The sequence below is a fragment of the Grampus griseus genome (assembly GCF_964374135.1).
Source record: "Grampus griseus genome assembly, chromosome: 18".
NCBI lineage: Eukaryota > Metazoa > Chordata > Mammalia > Artiodactyla > Delphinidae > Grampus > Grampus griseus.
This window is the reverse complement of record NC_139012.1, coordinates 9,918,617-9,940,108: the sequence shown is the minus strand read 5'-3', so window position 1 is coordinate 9,940,108 and position 21,492 is coordinate 9,918,617. Positions and strand designations below refer to the sequence as shown.

General features: G+C 37.6%; 1 protein-coding gene across 3 annotated transcripts in view; it reads right to left on the bottom strand.

The window, feature by feature from the left end:
- Window positions 1-21,492, bottom strand: part of NALCN (sodium leak channel, non-selective) — a gene marked incomplete at its 3' end in the record, with an annotated part of 278,612 nt that overhangs the window by 154,572 nt on the left and 102,548 nt on the right. For all 3 annotated transcript variants that reach the window (XM_082675905.1, XM_082675903.1, XM_082675904.1), the window contains 2 exons: window positions 15,452-15,583; window positions 243-410 (listed from right to left, as the gene is read on the bottom strand). In XM_082675905.1, the coding sequence (XP_082532031.1) occupies window positions 243-410; window positions 15,452-15,583 (300 nt within the window). The remainder of the gene's footprint in view (window positions 1-242; window positions 411-15,451; window positions 15,584-21,492) is intronic.

Below are 21,492 nucleotides of genomic sequence, written 5' to 3'. Positions count from 1 at the left end.
ATAATATCCATGTACATATAAAATACGTACCTCTACACACTGCGTTGATCTATGAACTGTACGTAAAACATCTCCATTTATTACTCTGAATTTTCAGAGTTTTTAAAACAATGAAATGAATGCACTATTTTTGGTATTTAAAATGTCACAGGGCCTATTTGAAGTTTGTATTTACTACAGTTGTTGGTATTTTCCCTGGAAAGAAAATAATTCTAAAGATAAATAGGCATTATTTGTATTACCTGAAAGTATGTGAATTGAGAATGATAAAGATCTGGATATACATGAAGAGTGGTTCCAATTACGAGCAGCAGCTCGAATTTGTGGAGAGATGAGCTAATATATCCAGTAAATCCCAAACACCATATCTTCAGAAGTGCTTCCAAATCAAAAAGTACCGTAAAAGCCACCTAGAGGAACAAAGGGACAGTGAAATTGTAATGTAAAACTATAATTTATTTCAAAATATTTCATATGGTTGTTAGTGCATGAATTTTAGCCACTATCATATAAAATGAGGAGCCATATCATATAAAAATCTAGAACAATATTGTTAAAAATACGGTTTTGAAACACACCAACTAGAACCTCACAGACCAAATATATCTTAAGCAATCAGAGAAAAATACGTTAAAATATTAAATGTTTGTGAGTGGTATTATTTCCTCACTATTCATCATTTGATATTAATTAAAAGTCATAGCCATTTATAGAATTACAGTACTATATACAGAAAGGCTGCATTTTTCTATAATTTTTATTTTCTAAAAAAAGTTTCTACAATGCACATGATATAGTATAATTACACTTACATATTACTAAGTGTAATTAAACTACAATTTAAAAATTTATATATCATTTATATCTTGGGCCACATAAACAGCAGAGAATTTTGGATTTTATTGGGTTGGCCAAAAAGTTCGTTCGTGTTTTTCCATCACATCTTAGGGAAAAACCCAAACGAACTTTTTGGCCAGCGCAATATAACAAGGAGTTTATGTGTGTGTGCATATGCACACATAAATTAATATGTCTACATTATTAATTTTATAAATTAACAATCGACATTACTGTGTTAATAAATTCGTTCCATCTCTTAATCTATCACATTAATTCTAGGAATTTGCTATTGCAAATAACAATATTATAAAGTACATATACAAACATAGCATATTATTTTTCGTTTGCTTGTCCTATGGATAAAAGCACTCAATTTATAAAGAAGTTTACAACTGGAATTAAAATGGCAATATAATATTAACTTTAAAAAAATTTTATTGGATAGTTGATTTACAATGTTGTGTTAGTTTCAGGTGTACAGCAAAGTGAATCAGTTATACATACATCCACTCTTTTTTAGATTCTTTTCCCTATTCTTTTGAGTAGAGTTCCCTGTGCTATACAGTAGGTCCTTATTAGTAATCTATTTTATATACAGTAGTGTGTACATGTCAGTGACATAAGATTAACTTCTAATTAAAGAGTAGTGTGTACATGTCAGTGACATAAGATTAACTTCTAATTAAAGAGCGCAACTAGTCATAACACATCCCTGTCAGAAGATACCAAATGATTTGTTGGAAGACAGGAATAAAGGATAGCTTGCTTCTCTTTTTCTAGGCCAACATGGAAGGGATTTTCTTCCACACACATTTGGAAAATGTGAGGAAAGTGGAGTTTTAATAACATTTTTAGGACTGGAACATTAAAGGGATTGCAGATGGTTAATTTAGGTGTGAGGAGGAACTTAACATTACTTCTCTAGACCCACCTTGCCTCATAATTTAAATTGACATGTCCCTTTTAAAAAATGTAACAGACACACAGAAAAGAAACTTATGGTTACCAAAGGGGATAATGAGAGTGGGACAGATAAATTAAGAGTTTGGGAGTAACATATATACACCACTATATATAAAATAGTTAAACAACAAGGACCTACTCTATAGCACAGGGAACTCGACTCAAAATCTTGTAATAGCCTATAATGGAAAAGAATCTGAAAAAGAATACATATATATATATACACACACACACATATATATGTGTATATATATGTATTTGACTGAATCACTTTGTTGTATACCTGAGACTAACACACTGTAAATTAACTATACTTCAATAAAAAAAGTGTAACAGAGTAATACATTTTAACTGTGAAATAATCCTAAATACACAAAGTATTAATAAAATTCCTGCCCACCTTTCCCAGGCGATTCATGGTAACCATGTTTTATATTCCCTCCTCATCCAAACATACATAATCACACAATGGGCTTACATTTTATGTCATTCTTCAGCTTCTCACTAACAATCATGGATGAGCCTTCAGGTTAAGAGATATAAGTTCTACTTATTCTTTTTATCAGCTGCATAATTTTGCATGGTATTCAATGTTTATTTAATTCAACATTTTCTCTACTGATTCGTTAAAGGGCGGTACTTCTTGGATAAGGAATCATCAGGAAAAATGGTTAAGTGTTTTGCTACTTCAAAAACAGACTGTACTGACCATCCTTATGCAATATCAGTTTTTATTGGGCTTCCCTATCTATAAGTAGAATCTCCAACCTGGCACCTCTGGGGCAAAGGACATGTTTGCCCACTTTAAATTTTAGAAAGCATTAAGAGATTACTTTCCAAATGTTACGTTGTCATTTGCCTTTCAGCAAGGTAGGAAAGTGTTTCTTGTCCTAAATCTGTACCATCACCTGATGTAATCAAACTTAATAAAACTTTTGCTTAGCTGTCCAGATATGTATTGATGACTTAGATTATTTTTTTAAAACAAATTTCTGTTCATAACCTTGCCAATTTTCTATGGTGGTGTTGTTTCTTTCTTATCAGTTTTTGGAGTTGTTGATATTAAGGACATTCATCTTTGTCTGCTATATAAACTGAAATATTTTTTCCCTAGTCAATAGTTAGATTTTTAACTCTACTGGAATTAGTTCTATAAGCACTTTAATTTTTATATGGTCACATGTGTCCATCTTTATAACTTTTTTCTTTACCTTGTACATGCCTTAGAAGGATTAATAGATAGTCTTCATATCTAGAAACACACTATGTTTTTCTATTTATTTGGCCCATATTCTTTAATAAAATTTTCCCCATAAAGATATATTATTGTTTGATTTTGAAATTTATTTCTATTCATTTAATATTCCAGTCACTAATGAAAATGAATTATTTTTACCTTTTTTTTTTTTTTTTTACCATTTCTACCTAGTTATTTCCAGTGGAAAGAAAAGCTACTGATTTATTTATATTGATTTTTCTCAACTTGCCTTACTAAATTCTTCTATTAATTCTAAAATTTTTTAAATCTCTTGGGCTTTATAAACATATATATATTTCATGTGCCAATGAAGATACGATGTTTTTCAAGATTTATTTTGGAGTTAATTGTATTAATTCATTAGCTATAATGGTATAGCCAAATAGTAATATATACTAAGTAATGTGGTGGTAGTAACAGGAGTCCATAATATGCCCCTTATTTTCAATGAAAGTTTCTCAGTATTCATATATAATGGCTGCACTGAGCTTAGGGTAATAATTTCTACCATGTTTAAGTACTTTCTTTCTCTTTTATTTTACTTAGAGGGCTTTAGCCTTTAATTCATTGAGGCAATGAAATATATCACAGGAGTCCTTGATTTGTATATTCCTAGAATAAACCCTAGATGCTTATGCTGATTTTATTGGATAATATTTTGTTTATAATTTTTGCAGCTACTGTCATAAATACAATTGGTCTGTAATGTTACTTATACTATAATTATAAGGTTTGGGTTAAGCCTATGGTAGCCTTATCAAACTTATTATGGAGTTTCCCATCTTTTGTACAATCTGTAATTTCTTAAATAAAATAAGAGTTATCTCATCTTTGAAAGTAGATAAAAATCCAGCAGAAAAACCACATGGGCCCAATCTTTTTTGTAACGGTAGATCAAAGCTTTCCAATGTTCTTCTGATCAGCTTTCTTACCTCGTCCATCAACTTGGTAGTTTGTACTTTGCCAGGAAATCATTAATTTCCTCTAGATTTTCAAGACCTGTGTTTAGAGTACATTTTTTTTTTTTTTCAGAAAGAACTGGTTCAGCAGAGGGCATGAGATATCTTACAAATTTGCTGCCCCTTTAAATCAACTTCTTGGCTGACATTTCTCAGACCTGAAACTAATGTGATTTTGAACTCCAATCCCACGCGGGCAGGCTTGTGTTGACACATTTTCACAAAGCATACTCTTTCCCTACTCTTTTGGAGTCAAGGTCAAGACTGAAGTTTTCCCCACTGTTTCCTTCTGAGGGATGGCCATTTTCCTTCTCTCATTGAGGTACAGACCTCATGTGTCCTGATGTTACATGGGGGTGTCTCTGTTTTGACGCTTCACCTTGAACAGCCCCTCCGTCTGTCCAGGATACAGCTTCTAAAATGGCAAGTTCTAGGTGACAAGCATATGCAAATACCCTCAGGGCAGCCACTGGCCTTAGAGCCCACTAGCTGTTCTTCATTCGCATCAACACAATTTTTGGCCTAGAGAATATTCCTTAATTTTTTTTGCATGGTCTGCTAAGCATTTAAAATGTTTTAATATTTTAGATGTCACTTTTAGTTTTTTCATAGATGATTTTCAGCCCCTTTCTGGGGCCACTTTGTATGCATCTCCTAGAATCAAGATACTATTTGATTTTGTGTTTAAACATAATCATATTTTCTATGATTTTTTAAAAATCTTGGACCTTCTCTGCCCCAACCTTTAATCAGCCATTTCTCCTTTAAAGGCATATTTTCTATGATTTTTGATAGGAAAATTCAACCCTCTCACATATAGCGTGCAAAAGTTATACCTGGTCTTATGTTTCTAGTTTATTGTATACGTCATTGATATTCATCTTTTAACCTTTTCTTGTCTTTTCTGGCTTGGTCAAATTGTTGTTAATGTCTTTTCTCCCCCTTGTTTATTTGGACTCTGCTTTTCTAATCTCCCAGTTTAATTCCCAACTGTCCTACATCAACCTATACTTTTTTATTATTGCATCTAAATTGAATAATTGTAAACTCCTCTCCCGCACAAATGTACTTGTTCACTCTTCCCTCACACCCCTGCCAACCTACAAACTTCATAGTATCCTTCTCTCACCCACACTCCCAGTGATATCACCCCTCTTCCTAAATTCTGCTTTTTCTGAGATCAACCATCAATTTTTTTTTTTTTTTTTTTGGCCGTGCCGCACAGCATACAGGACCTTAGTTCAATGCCCAGGGATTGAACCCGTGCCCCCTGCAGCGGAATCGCAGAGTCTTAACCATTGGACCGCCAGGGAAGTCCCAATTCTAGCTTTTTGAACTGTAATTATTTCTTTTTTTTTCAAGGACCCTTACTTGACATTTTAATTACCATCTTCCATTTAGATTCAATACCCACTACTTTTATTTCCTTTTCATCTTATCTATCTAGTCCTCTGGACTGTGAAGAATTTGTCTTAGGCTTAGGATACTTTGGGGTAGTTTCCTCAAATAAACATCCAGGGTTGTATACTGGCTCAATCCTTTTCTATCAAAAGTGCATTTTTAACACTGACATGAATATTTTGGCTGCATACAGTCTTGAGTTGCAGTTCTTTTCTCTCAGTGGTCAATATATATGTTGGTTCACTGCCTTTACTTTCCAATATTGAGGATGAGTCATCCAAAGCACAATATATTTATCTTGATTTTGCAGGTTATTTAAGCCCATTCGGAGGTTTAAAAAAGTTTTTTCTTTATGCTTGCAACCAAGGAAGGTCACCAGGATATGCCTAGGAATGTACCTTTTTTTCATTTATCCTGAGACTTAGCGCTTTCAATCTACAGATTTATGCTTTACCTCAGTTTAGGAAAATTTTCTTCTCTCATTTATTATTACTCTTCTTTCTGTTCCCTTTGTCCTTCAGGGGCTCCTATTATTCACATCCAAGTGGCGAGTCTCTTGCTTTTTCCCTCATGTTTTCCACCGTTTTTTAATTTTTTCCACTTGCTCTCCTATATTAATAATTAGCTCTCATCAACGACCATGCCCTTTTCAGCTCACTTTTTGAAAATGTTAGTCAAAGTTCAGAAGGTTTGTTTTTTGCCCTAATTATCTACCTTTGAGACACTGGGGGGAAAAAACCCTACTCTCTCTCCCGTCAGTTCTACTCTACTGGGAAACTCCTGTACTAGATGTTCATCTTGGATTTCCCAGTTCCATCCTCAGTTTCTGAATCCCTTTGTGTAAGAATATTTTTCTTTGCTTGCTCATGGCTATATGCTTTTTGTTTGTCTGTCTTTAACGGTCTCTTGAGTCAGACAGAGAAAGACAAATATACAATACCACTTATACGTGGAATCTAAAAAAAGGCTACAAACGAACTAATCTATAAAACAGAAACAGAGTTACAGATGTAGAAAATAAACTTATGGTTACCGGGGGGTAAGGGGGGTAGAGGGATAAACTGGAACATGGGACTGACACATACACAGTACTATATATAAAATAGGTAACTAATAGGGACCTACTGTATAGCACAGGGAACTCTACTCAATACTCTGTAATGGCCTATGTGGGAAAAGAATCTAAAAAAGAGTGGATATATGTATATGCATAACTGATTCACTTTGCTGTACAGCAGAAACTAACACAACATTGTAAATCAACTATACCCCAATAAAAATTTTTTTTAAAAATGCTCTCTTGAGCGGTGGTAAACAAGGGATGGTATGAGGCATCATGTTTTTTGTGGTGAAAGACCTGAAACCCCGCAGCCGCTTTGCTGGGTAGCAGGAGGAAGCCGCTTCATGTCAGGATTCTTCCCAGGCTGGTGGAATCCATTCCTAACTTCCCTCCTGGGAGAAATGCAGCTTCTGGGGAGATTCCCTTCCTGGATCACTGAGATCAACAGGATTCTGTTAGACCTCCTGGGACCACAAGGAACCAGTGGGCAGATGCAACTCCTTTGCAGGGTCAGCCTGAGGCGACCAGAGGACCCAGATCCCTGCAAGTCATAACAAGAGGCAATTCCTCTCTAACCCTGACTTCTCACTCCAGGGCCCGCAGCACGATGAGGAAGTCCAGCACCTGTCCCCTCCCCCAGGCATCCTGGCAGAGTTCAGGAAAAGCTGAAACTCAGATGCATCCGTCCTGAAGGTTCCCCTGCAGCCCGGCCTGGCTGCTGTATCAGCAGAGGGAGCATTGGCCACTGCCCACATCTCCACTTCTCCCTCACCTGTATTTTTAGACTTTCACTTCAAAGGAAGGAATGTAATCCATATCAAAGTAGGCATTTTTTTTTTTTAAAGCAGGGAACTACCAATAAATGCCTGAAATATATGCAAATAGATTGTCTAATTACATATAAATACAATTAATCACTTTACTAACTTTGCATTTGCTATCAAAAGACAGATGGAATGACCTGTTTAAATGATCATAATTTATAATAAAATAGGCAGCTGGATCCATCTGCATTATTATTTGCCTGGTGGGAAAACTTATATGCTTTTCAAAGACACTAAAAGGCACTAAAAGTGATTTAGCAAACTATTATGTGATTATGTATAAATACCCATATTCCCACTGATTTTCCTACTAGAATTCCTGATTCCAATTCTCCTGGGAGCAAATACCTTTTTTTCTAACATAGTTTGTTAATTGTTAACAAGCTAATGTTCCCATTCTCTGAAAACCAGTATCAATCCCAAAGTGCTGAAATTTCATGGAAAAATATTATGCACAAAAATATGTCTAACTTACTTGTAATTATGGGTTATTCTGGAGTGGGGGAGAACTATGTCAGGAATTACAAAAAGGATTTAGGAAAATTAAGTTGTCAGTTATTTTAGTGTACGTTAGAGGGTTTAGCATAGGATTTCAATGCAGCAGAAGACAACAGTTGGGAAGAATCAGGGTAGAAGCAGTGAGGTTTTTTTAGTAACCTCTTTTCAATGGGTGACTCCAGCCTGCCTCAAGGAACTCAACCTTGACAGTTGCTGGACAGGGTGGAACTTGCAACCGTCATGCTGTTGGCCGTATAAAAAGGAGGCTAGCAGGCTGTCTGCAGAACCCAGTTACCTGGAAGGGTTCCCCAGAAGCATCATCTAAGAATGTGTCCAATCTAGAGGTTATCTTCAAATCCTTTTTTTTTTTTTTGATTTTTATTGGAGTAGAGTTGATTTACATTGTTGTGTTAGTTTCTGCTGTATGACAAAGTGAATCTGCTATACATAGACATATATCCACTCTTTTTTCGATTCTTTTCCCATATAGGTCATTACAGAGTATTGAGTAGGGTTCCCTGTGCTATACAGTAGGTCCTTATTAGTTACCTATTTTATATATAGTAGTGTGTATATATCAATCCCAATCTTCCAATTTATCCCTCCCCCCCTTCCCCCTTGGCAACCATAAGTTTGTTTTCTATATCTGTGACTCTGTTTCTATTTTGTAAGTAAGTTCATTTGTACCACTTTTTTAGATTCCACATATAAGTGATGTCATATGATATTTCTCTTTCTGTGTCTGACTTATTTCACTCAGTATGACAATCTCTAGGTCCTCTGCAAATCCTTAGCAGTCAGCAGTGCAGCCTCGTCATTCCTAGCCTGGGAGCACCCATGACCTTGGCCCCTAACTCTTCAGTCCCCACATCGAAAAGGTCACAGTGGAACCTTCTCTCTGCCTCGAGCCCTCAGAGTATATTACACCATTGGTGGGTGCTTAAAGTTGAAACTTGTCTTTTTAAGAGTGAAGGCAAGATTTGTAAGAGGATAATAAACTTTTCATAAAGATTTTTGTCACATTACTTGAAAAAAATTGAAAACAATACATGAAAAAAGCAAAATATTTCTTTCTTCTTACAATTTTCCTAAGTCAGTGTTTTGCAATCTTTTTTTTTTTTTAACCACCTCCCCGGCCAAGGAGTCTTTTTAGATATTTAGTTTCTAATCACTACACCATATGGAATTTTATTAGCACAGTTATGTTATAAATATAAACATATCAATCTCTTCTTTATATATGGCAAGAATAAGATTTTTTTGCCTCCCCAAGAATAATTTTTATCCCCTTAGAGGTGTTTTCACCTCCCATTGAGAATTCATGCTGTACAGATAAATCAGGTTTGATGTCACGACAGCAAAGTTTAACTAATATTTTCAGGAATGCAGGTTGTATGAGTTCTTTAAACACCACATTTTATTATTTATTTTCCAAATTTTCATCTTATAATAATACATATGTCATTTAATATCTACTATAACAAGCCCTCTTATCCTCAAGGAAATTATCAATAAGGGAATGCAGATTTAATTAAAATTAAATAAATTAAGTTAAATTAATAAATTTAAAGGAGTTACTGTCCTAAGAAACATTATTATATCTGTTCTTAGGATAAAAGCACACAACTTGTGAAAAGATTTTTTTTTTTTTTAGAATGAAAATTGCAAGAAATTAGTTTAAAATGCTTGTTTTCCAAAAGAACTTGTAATTGGATTTGTGAGGCTAGCAGGTAAGACAACAAGAGACTGCCAAATTTCTGAAGCTCAGGAGAAAAATAACTGAACAGAAAATGACATGCTTAATATAAATGGAACAATGGAAATTGTTCTGCCCTTTTAATTCAATGAATAATGTATGAACATTTATAGGTGACAAATTATAAATGAGCTGATTGTACTATGCAGGTCTGAGAAGATAAAATAGTAGAGATACTGCCCATATGTGCAAAGATATTTGAAATATATTATCCAAGATTTGTGTTGCAGACTCTATTTCATAATTTCAGAGAAACATAATGGATATTCATGAGAAAATGAATGCATATTTATCACAGAAGAAGATAACAGGACAAATGCAATTCAGGCAACACTATTCTCCTAAATGAAATTCAGGTTAAATAACACCCAAATAAATGATGACCTGCATCATTCCAGAGGTGTCTGTAAATCACCTACTCTTAGTCTATAGTGTAACTTCAATATTCTAGACAGTTAAAGAGCAAACTTTGGAGATGGATCATTGAATAATCAAGAATGTCATTACTGTGTTATTTTTTCACTCAGCAAGATACTGCCCAAATCCTATAGGAACTCATGAAAAAGCTACAGCCAAAAGATACTTATTTAATTAAAGTTTCCCAGAAAATGAAATTAAACTTAATGACAATATGAAAGACTGCTGGTAGAGCAGGATAAGTTACTTTCATAATTCAGTCATTTCTTGTGATTGAGATGAAATACGGTTGTCAGATTTTGTTGGAACTAAAATAAATGGCTCTTTCACTTAATTTCATTTTAACAAATATCATAAAGCCAAATGTCTTCAGAGGAACACAGAAATCACTTTGCTAGAAAAGATAACTTCCTGTAGGATGGCAAAATGATTCTATGCTTATGAAAGCCCTTCTGTTTCAAAACACAGAACAATCATAGAAAAAGAGGAAACCAAAGAGACACCCTGGAGTTTCTAAATGAGGTAAACCTCTCTCTCGACCAGAAATGCAACAGGGATGTGCTGTTATAACTTCATTGTTCTCCTCTCTCTCCCACCAATTTATGAGTTTCTTAAAAGAGGAATTTTGTTAAAATTGTGAATCTTCTGTGCATAAGGCTGTGCTGATAAACTTCTGTTAAACATACAATCTAGTGGATATACAGATATATTTATATTTTTTATATAATAATAGGACAGTATTGTTCAAGTTTTATTCTTTATTAAGAAAATGAGACTATACATTGTAAAATATAATTATGTTCATTATAACATGTGATTTTATGTATATTAATGACAATGACTTATCTTAGATCAAAATGAAACTCTTACAAAAGAAAGTAACTCTTTACCTCTTTATGTAGAGCCTAGAAAACAAAGAATAGTTTTCCCTGTTTCTCAACTAATTCTAAATTTACGTTAGTTCATCCAAAGTAACTAAACAAGTCCCCAGCTTCACAGTAGAAGCTAAGCAGGTTAATTTATGCTTAAAGGATGTTTTTTAGAGTGCACGTTGACTCCTATTGGGTAGAGTGGTTTATTTTGGATTTTCAAAATAATTTATTCTGGAATATGTGGGAACTCAAGAAATTACTTCTCTGAAAGCTCATGGCCTCTTGTGATCTATTTTAAAGGTAAACATTTCAAAATATTACATAATGCTATTACCTTAAACACTATGTCATTATAGTCCATAAACTTGAACTGCTGTTATTATAGCCATTTTGAGGATTAAATGAGATAATGAATTCCTTTAAAGCACTTGGCAACATAATGGAACCTCTAAAAAAATGGTAGCTATTATGTTGTTAGTCTTACTATATTTGAATTTAACCCATGGGGATGTTAGTTGGCATGCTCTGTGTTTCTACAGCTTAAACCAAGATCAAGCTCAATGCTTATTTTCATAAATAAAATTTCACTGGGACACAACCCTTCTGAGGCCACATTCACTTTTTGCACAACAGCAGTAGAGTTGAGTAGTTGAAACAGAGGGCACGTGGCCTGAAAAGCCTGAAATGTTTACTATCTGGCTCTTCAAGAAAAAGTCTGTTGACTCCTGGCTTAAGCCCAAACCATCTTTACCAATTTTTTTAAAAGAGAGTATTTCATACAAAATTAAGTGTGATTAAAATGACTTATCCACACTCATTTAAAACAAACCATGTGCAAGTTTCTGATACAAAGAAAAGAGATAATGTGATTTGAATAAAGACCAAACATGCTTTGGGAAACTCAGACACCCCAAATCGATAAATAGATGTGAACAAATTCTGAATGTTTCAGTAGTTCAAGAATAAAGTGATGTCTATACATTTTGTAAGTGAACTAAACCTCTACTATGTTGTTTATGAAAATCAAATTTACTTTCAGTGGTTTGGGAAGTGGGCAACAATTAATAGAAACACATGTGCCAGATTTTACTATACAATCCTCTCTTTCTGATTTTTTTTTTAATAATCTTTTTTTAAAAGAATTTTTTTGTGTGTGGACCATTTTTAAAGTCTTTATTGAATTTCTTACAATATTGCTTTTGTTTTATGTTTTGGTTTTTTTGCTGTAAGGCATATGGGACCTTAGCTCCCCGACCAGGGATCAAACTCACACCCCCTACATTGGAAGGCGAAGTCTTAACCACTGGACAGCCAGGGAAGTCCCTCTTTCTGATTTTTTAAATTAAAAAATAGTACTATATACAAAAAAGAACAATGACAAGGATTTTTCAACTACCACTGGACGCCACCTATACACTTAAATAGTATCAATGAACTCTACAATATTAAAATATTTGAAATTTTGTTGGAATTTCTTACAGCATGATCATAAATCAGCTAACACACATAAACACATTAGGAAAGAGATCAATTTTGTTTATGAAAAAATTAGGTAAAATTTACTGGAGGATTCTGTTCTGTTCTTCTGTTCCCAGAATGGCTTATATATTTACCGTATAGGATTGATTTAGTACGACTGAGTATGCACACTGGGCTACAAAGGAAATGTTAATGGAATCTCTAAATATCCAGGGCTCCCTCAGAAGCAAATATAATTTGCTCCTTCCAGTGAGACAGGCATAAGGTCAATCACGTGTAGCCGTTTCTGTTTTTATTCTAGGCATTTCTGTCATCAGCCTTTTTGCCTCTGGTTCTAATACTATTGTGTAATTCTTCCACCTCACCTCTCTTCCCTCCTCATTCCACCCAGAGCCTTTAACTAACCTTTGGGTTTCTCGTTCCCTGTTAAACAATTTCTTCTTCACTCTGGATCTCTGAGCACAGAGTCCGCTTCTTCTATCCTTGTCTCTACCGGTCCTGTCCCAAATGCATGACTCCCCCCACTGCCCTGTCCAGAAAAGGATACTCATGCTCCAATGCCCCATGTGGCCCATGGAGGACAAGGTGTGGATGAGGAAGAGATGCCCCACCCATTACTGCTCCACACCCCTTTGAGATGTACTCCGTCAGGTGAAAACCCCCTCTCCCACACTCTCCCCATGCCCTCGATAGAAGGCCCTCTATTGATCTCTATTCATTTCTCTGTCAGTCACTCCCACATGCCACTTACACTCCCTTCCAGAAGAACTGGCCTCAACGCTCAATGACGTGTGTCACTGTGAAGATTTAGCCAACACCATACCCCAACAGTTCCCTGCCATCTTTGCCTTGACTCCATCATTACGTCTGAGCCACCCACATCCATAGAACACCCTAGATTTTGTATTTAGTTACCCAGAATTATTCTGAAATATAAATCCTGCACCCCGCTCTCTGATCACAACCTTACCTTCTAACTCTCTTACTCCATCCCTTTAACTATACCTGTTCTTTGACCATTGGAGACCCTTGATCCTTCATTTTTACTCTTTCATTCTCCTCTTATTTTCCCTCTTTTCATATCCAACCTAGACCACAGGGTCATCATTTCAACTCCTTTGCCAACCACCCATGTTCCCTGATCCCTTGTCTCTCAGCTCCACTAGACTGAAAAAGCTCTAGAGTTGGATCAATCCGAATGTTGCCTTTCTCCCTTTTATGAAAGGCCGAAAAAAGTCCCAGGCCTGTCTCAATTGGCATCACTATAAATTTGTAGTCTCAATCTTCAGTGCTGCATTCGATGTATCAGTCATTAGCTTTTTGTATTCTCCACATGACCCGTGTCCTATCTCTCTTCTCCACAAGCTTCCCACTTCACCGTCTCATCATCAGGCTGGATGAGACCTTGCTTCCTACTTCACAGGACAGACAGAAATTACTTGATTGGGATTCCTTCAAGTCCCATCCCTGTGTTAGAAATTCACCTGCAAGGATGACTCTTGGTCCATGTTCCCCTCTGCTTTCAATGACAAGCCATGCTTTCTGTGCTGGATTTGCAGCAAAATTATACCCATTTTTCAGGTGTTGGGCTGGACATAATTTCTTCATGAGTCTCTGTCATTTGTTCTCCACAGCATAAAAAGTTGTTATTGTTCACTGTCTATATTTTTGCTAAACTGTAAGCTCCATATACGACACAGCTATCAGGCAGTGTCACATCACAGAGACTCTACTACAGTGAAAGTCTAATACTAATGATATTTTCTTACAGGAAACAAACCTCCACAAGAGGGGAATTCATAAGTGACTCCTTTAAAGGTTCTTGATACCCACATAGATGTTTATATTCAATAGCTGTATACTATCAATTCTTTTTCTGAAAAGTTGATGTGTTGGTGGACTGACTTTTTATTAACCAAATCCATTTTTAAATGCACTGGGAGAATTCTGCATATATAAGGAACTCAACTATAAGGCAAATTGATTTTGTACATGAAAAGTGGTTTTGTAATAAAAATAATCACATTGCGGGCTTCCCTGGTGGTGCAGTGGTTGAGAATCTGCCTGTCAATGCAGGGGACACGGGTTCGAGCCCTGGTCTGGGAAGATCCCACATACCGCGGAGCCCGTGAGCCACAACTACTGAGCCTGCGCGTCTGGAGCCTGTGCTCTGCAACAAGAGAGGCCGCGATAGTGAGAGGCCCGCGCACCACGACGAAGAGTGGCCCCCGCTTGCCGCAACTAGAGAAAGCCCTTGCACAGAAACGAAGACCCAACACAGCCAAAAATAAATAAACAAATATTAAAAAAAAAAATCACATTGCGATGTTTCTGCTTTTTAAGTTGTCTTTTTCATATATTGGATTTCTTGAAGGGTAGCACAGCTGGATATGCATTCCTCACTTATATGATGAATGGGTTTTGAAAGAGCTGTCTGTCAATTTTTACATAAGTACACAACCACTGAATTCTAAGATATATTTTAGAAATAATTTTTTACAATGAAAAAAAGTAGTGGTCTCTGGAAATCATTAAAAAATATTTAAGAATCAAATATTAACAAAGTTACCCCAGCAGTAAGAAGTCTATTACAAAACTCTGGTATGGGATGCGGAGTGCTGGATGATGCTAATTTAATCACTAAACCTACCTGTTCCTGACTGGACATCTTTAGTGCAGGTTGCAACACTTCAGATTTTTAGAACAGAAATCCTTCAGTTTCTCCCCAGCCCCCTCCCTGGTACTGTTGAGCTGACTTGCTCATTTATAATATTCTGAATCTGTGCTTTGCTTACACTTAGGAGGAAACAGACTAACACAACATGACAAAGGAGAGAAAATGAGAGGTTGATAGGAAAACAGCAAGATGACCAGAGTAACCGTAGGGCAAGGTTACCGTGGCAATGTGACACACTGTGGGAAAGATCACTCAGGCCCAGGGCGACAGGAAACAAATCAGGCAACACGGTGACCAAGGGAAACACCTCTGAAGCAGACAATGAATCAGCTTTGGTCAGAGTCAAGTAATTAACAAACTGCAATTTTCACATTGAAAAAAGGTGCTATGACTAGCCGAGGTTTTCGTCTACCTTGAAGAGTGATCTGCACCCCGTGAGCTGCTTACCTCCGCAAGATAGAACTCGTCGTATTGCCTTCTGAAGGTTTCTCCTTTGTGATAGTTGCTGGCAGCCACTATCACGTCCACAGTCACCATGCTCAGGATGAACATGTGGAAGACGGATGACCGCATCATTTGCTGAGGAGGCAAAACAGATGGACTCTTAACAAAGAAACAAAGCCGTGATTCAACAGAACTATGTGCTTAGGCCTTGGTCTGCAACATCTTTGTGATATGCTGCTGTGCAGAACAGTCTTTTTTAAAAAAAAATTTATTTTATTGAAGTATAGTTGATTTACAATGTTGTGTTAATTTCTGCTGTACAGCAAACTGATTCAGTTATACATACATACATTGACACATTCCTTTTCAGATTCTTTTCCATTATGGTTTATCACAGGATATTGAATATAGTTCCCTGTGCTCTACAGTAGGGCCTGTTGTTTATCCATTCTATATAATAGTTTGCATCTGCTAATCCCAAACTACCAATCCTTCCCTCCCCCACTCCCCTGCCCCTTGGCAACCACATGTCCAGAACAGTCCTTCTAAGATAACTTGATGAATGTCACTAAATAGTGAGCAAAGGAATCATTTTTCTGCAGGCAGCTAAAAAATAACTGGGGAGAGAGTTTCAGAGACTTTTGGTTAAAAGTTGAAAATACATTTCATTGAACTTGTATACAGCCTGTATCTTAATTTTCACTGATTAGTTAGGAAGCTTTTATCCTTACTACTGACTCTATGCAGAAATTATTTTTGGAAAGCTGATACCACATAACAAGTATTGCTCTATTCTGTTAAGAGAAAGAGCTACTGCTGAGGAAAGCATTTTAGAGATAATCATAAAAGCAGAAAAGTGGGAGAAACCTAAGACCTATTTATTTTTAAATTTATTGCCTCTGTAAATTATTTATTTCTTTAAATTACTATTTTTAATAATTTACTCTCTATGTTTTAAACCACTTTTTGAGGTATGGTTGACTTTAAAAAAAGTGGTACATATTGAATGTATACAACTCAATGAGCTCGGGGGTAAAAATACACCCATGAAACCATCACCATCATCAAGGCCATATACACATCCGTCACCTCCCAAAGCTTCCTTTCAACTCCATTATTATTATTATTAGTGGTAAGAACACAACATAAGATCTATCCTCTTAGCAAATTTTAAATATACAATAGAGTATTGCTAACTACAGGCACTTATGCTGTATAGTAGACCTTCAGAATTTATTTATCTTATATATTGGAACTTTGTACCCTTTGCATAAATATGTTATTGAAAATTATATTACAACTAATAATAGCTAATGTCTATATTTATAATTATTATATGCCTGGAGCTGTTGTAGGTGCTTTACATAAATTAACTCATTTAATGTCATAATGGCCCTAGGAAGTTACTCTAACTTTATAGAGAAGGAAACTGAGGCTCAGAGAAGTTAAATAACTTCCTGTCTCACACACACATGTTGAAGATGGAACCACAATTTGGACCCAAGTCTGGTCCAAGTCTGCTGCCTACACTGAGGTGAAATAATTAGGCATTCCAAAAAAATGACTATTATTATAATAGCTACCATGTATTGAATACTATAAGTATGTTATTTATTTCATTTCTTTTCATCTCCACCATATACACAGTGGGATATATTACTCACTTCTTCCAGTGAGCTCAGAAAGATTAAGTCATTTGTCCAAGGTCACACAGCAAGTATACAGCAGAGCCAGGCTCCGTACCCATGTCTGTTTAAGTCCATTCTGGTAGCCCCTGCCCACTGTGGGGTAGGAAGTATATAAAAGGACAGAGTAGAAGCTGAAGGCCCTGGGCAGAAGAAGGAGGAGAGAGAGGCTGACCACATAACAAACCACTGAATCACATCCCTTGGCGCCAACTGCCCAGGGACTGGTGCCACCATGTAGCAGGGTCTCGCCTGTTCTTAGTACTTACAAACACATAAGGACACCATTTGATCTCGACCTGAGACTCCTTCGGTCTTTGCAACTGAAAGAACATAACTAAAGCAGAACCTAAGAACAGAAAAAGAGGCAAAGGATGCCTCTGAGCCCACCACTGGCTCTCTGCATCCACATATGCACATTCATATGGCTTCATGACCCTGCAGTCAGCAACAGCACGGGCTCTGAGCCAAAGTGCGTGGAGCTGAAACTCTACCACATACGAACTCTGGCCCTGAGCAAGATACTTAAACCTCTCTGTGCCTCAGTTTTCCCATCAGTAAAATGGAGACAAAACTGGCTACTCTAAAAGTTGTTATCATAAACAAGTAAATATCTGTAAGCTCTTACATCAGCACTTGCATATTATAAATGTTCTATTAAGATTTGCAGTAAAAAAAATGCAGTTCTGTGAATGAGGTATTTTTCTGTTCAGGAATGAGAAATAAATTGTACTAGGTCAAAGAATTAATTATGTTGTATATTTGAGTCCAGAGCCAAGTGAGATAAATAAAAGTAATAAAGTCTAATAATGTGAGAGATGTCAGAGCCATTGGAAAAGCAGGTATCTAGTAAGGTTGTGTGTCACCATGGCTACTGATGCATTCTTACATCCATTTATTTGCCCTTGACTTTATTTTATGGGTAATACAAAATCAAGTTCCAGAACTGTCAATCAACATATTTAAATGCACATCAATTTGCTTGCAGGAACTACTGACCTTCATAAAGTAGATAAGCAAATCAGTGGCCAAGTTTCTATCCTCATTAGAATTTTTATTTAGTCTTTCTTGCATTGTGAGAGTTAAATTCCATAACTATTATTCCTTTTCTATACTCTTTTCAATATAATGTTCTATTAAAAACATTTCAACTGATTTCCACTTCATCTGCATGACAGAAAAGCCACAACTTTCTATTTTCCTTAGCTGTGGATTTATGTCTTAAGTAAACTGTTATTACTGAAAGGTCCAAACAAAGCTTTTAGCCATGGCTGTCAAAAAACTTTTAAATTGGTTTTGTAACTGTCACAGCTTCACTTTGGTGCTGTCATTATAATTAGATTATTTTTTGTCTGAATGTCTACGTATTCCTGTTGGTACAGAGTCATTAAAGTAATCACTTACAATGGATTTTGATACGCTATAATCACCATTGCTCGGCTGACTTTCTCCAAAGTAATAACTTTCAAATATTAAGTAAGAATTAAGGTAATCAGTATGTGCAGTAGCCAAATTTAAATAATAAAACCAGTAACTTTAGGTTTAAAGATAGAGCTAGCTACATAAACCACTTCAACTCAATCCAATGAAACCAACGTTTGAACTTGGCTACAGGCTTCCTTAGTGCAGAACGGCTGGCAACATTACACTTAGAGTCACGCTTACATCCACAGGACAGTCCAAATTTATACCCCGTGATTTTTCATTTTGTTATAAAAATTAATGTAAAGGAAAATGTTAAAGTTGTAAGTGCCACAAAATATTATATAACTTGAGATTTTCACAATTGTATGATTTAATATGGATGTAGGCTATATAAACTTACACATACATATATGTATGTATATATGTATGTGTGTATATATATTTATATATGTATATATATCTATATATTTATAGATATACTTAAGACTCTTCAGATCCTGCCTACACGTTAGCTTTTTAAAAATTCCCTTCAATTGCAATGTCTTTTTTTTTTTTTTTTTTTTTTTTGCGGTATGCGGGCCTCTCACTGTTGTGGCCTCTCCCGTTGCGGAGCACAGGCTCCGGACGCGCAGGCTCAGCGGCCATGGCTCAAGGGCCTAGCCAATCCGCGGCATGTGGGATCTTCCCGGACCGGGGCACGAACCCGTGTCCCCTGCATCGGCAGGCGGACTCTCAACCACTGTGCCACCAGGGAAGCCCTGCAATATCATTTTGATTTATATTTTTAAACCATCAGAAAAATTTTGCACATGTTTTGAGTTTGGCTTTGATCCAAGACCTACTGATTTCTGTATGTGACAGTTAGAATTATCAAAATATGAAGAAGAGACTATAGCAGAATCATCCCCAAGGCAGCAATGTCAGGAATGCTCAGAAGCCTTGTTACGCAAAGTGTAGTCCCTGGACCAGCAGCTTCCTGGGAGTGTGTTAGAAATGCAGAGACCTACTGAATCAGAATCTGCATCTTTAGCTGTGATTAATGTGGATAGTAAAGTTTGAGAAGCTCTGTTGTAGAGGAAACTCCTAAGTAGCAGGTTAAACTGGGTGACCTATAAAATGTTTTACGCATTCACAATTTTATGATTCTAAAAGCTGGTAATCACTGACTAAAACATATAACAAATACTGGCTGGCATATTATGGCTCTATATTAAGAAACATCATCACAAAAATGGATGCCCACCTCCCCATGCCTCAACTCCAAGATGAAAAATCAATTAAACCGGGAAGCTTCCGGGAAGATGGCGGAAGAGTAAGACGCGGAGATAACCTTCCTCCCCACAGATACACCAGAAATACATCTACACGTGGACCAACTCCTACAGAACACCTACTGAACGCTGGCAGAAGACCTCAGACCTCCCAAAAGGCAAGAACCCCCCCCCCCACGTACCTGGGTAGGGCAGAAGAAAAAAGAATAAACAGACACAAAAGGATAGGGACGGTACCTGCACCAGTGGGAGGGAGCCGTGAAGGAGGAAGGATTTCCACACACTAGGAAGCCCCTTCACGGGCAGAGACTGCGGGTGGCGGAGCGGGGGAGCTTAGGAGCCGCGGAGGAGAGCGCAGCAACAGGGGTGCGGAAGGCAAAGCGGTGAGATTCCCACACAGAGGATCGGTGCCGACCAGCACTCACCAGCCCGAGAGGCTTGTCTGCTCCCCCGCCGGGGCGGGCGGGGCTGGGAGCTGAGGCTCGGGCTTCAGTCGGAGCGCAGGGAGAGGACTGGGGTTGGCGGCGTGAACACAGCCTGCAGGGCGTTAGTGCGCCACGGCTAGCGGGGAGGGAGTTCCGGGAAAAGTCTGGACCTGCCGAAGAGGCAAGAGACTTTTTCTTACCTCTTTGTTTCCTGGTGCGCGAGGAGAGGGGATTGAGAGCGCTGCTTAAAGGAGCTCCAGAGACGGGCGCGAGCCGCGGCTAAAAGCGCGGACCCCAGAGACGGGCATGAGACGCTAAGGCTGCTGCTGCCGCCACCAAGAAGCCTGTGTGCGAGCACAGGTCACTCTCCACACGCCCCTTCCGGGGAGCCTGTGCAGCCCGCCACTGCCAGGGTCCCGGGATCCAGGAACAACTTCCCCGGGAGAACGCACGGCGCGCCTCAGGCTGCTGCTACGTCACGCCGGCGCTAGTCACGCCGGCGATACGTCACGCCGGCCTCTGCCGCCGCAGGCCCGCCCCGCACTCCGTGCCCCTCCCCCCCCCACCCCCGCCCCGCCCCGAGTGAGCCACAGCTCCCGAATCAGCGGCTCCTTTAAATCCGTCCTGTCTGAGCGAAGAACAGACGCTCTCCGGCGACCGACACACAGAGGTGGGGCCAGATCCAAAGCTGAGCCCCTGGGAGCTGTGAGAACAAAGAAGAGAAAGGGAAATCTCTCCCAGCAGCCTCAGAAGCAGTGGATTAAAGCTCCACAATCAACTTGATGTACCTGCATCTGTGGAATACCTGAATAGACAACGAATTATCCCAAATTGAGGAAGTGGACTTTGAGAGCAAGATTTATGATTTTTTTCCCCTTTTCCTCTTTTTGTGAGTGTGTATGTGTATGCTTCTGTGTGAGATTTTGTCTGTATAGCTTTGCTTCCACCATTTGTCCTAGGGTTCTATCTGTCCGTTTTTTTGTTTTATTTTTTCTTAATATTTTTTATTTTAATAATTTTATTATATTTTATCTTACTTTATTTTATTTTACTTTATCTTCTTTCTTTCTTTTTTTCCTTCCTTCCCTCCTTTCTTCCTTCCTCCCTCCCTCCCTTCTTTCTTTCTTTCTTTCTACTTCTACTAATTCTTTCTTTCTAATTTTTCTCCCTTTTATTCTGAGCCGTGTGGATGAAAGGCTCTTGGTGTTGCAGCCAGGAGTCAGTGCTGTGCGTCTGAG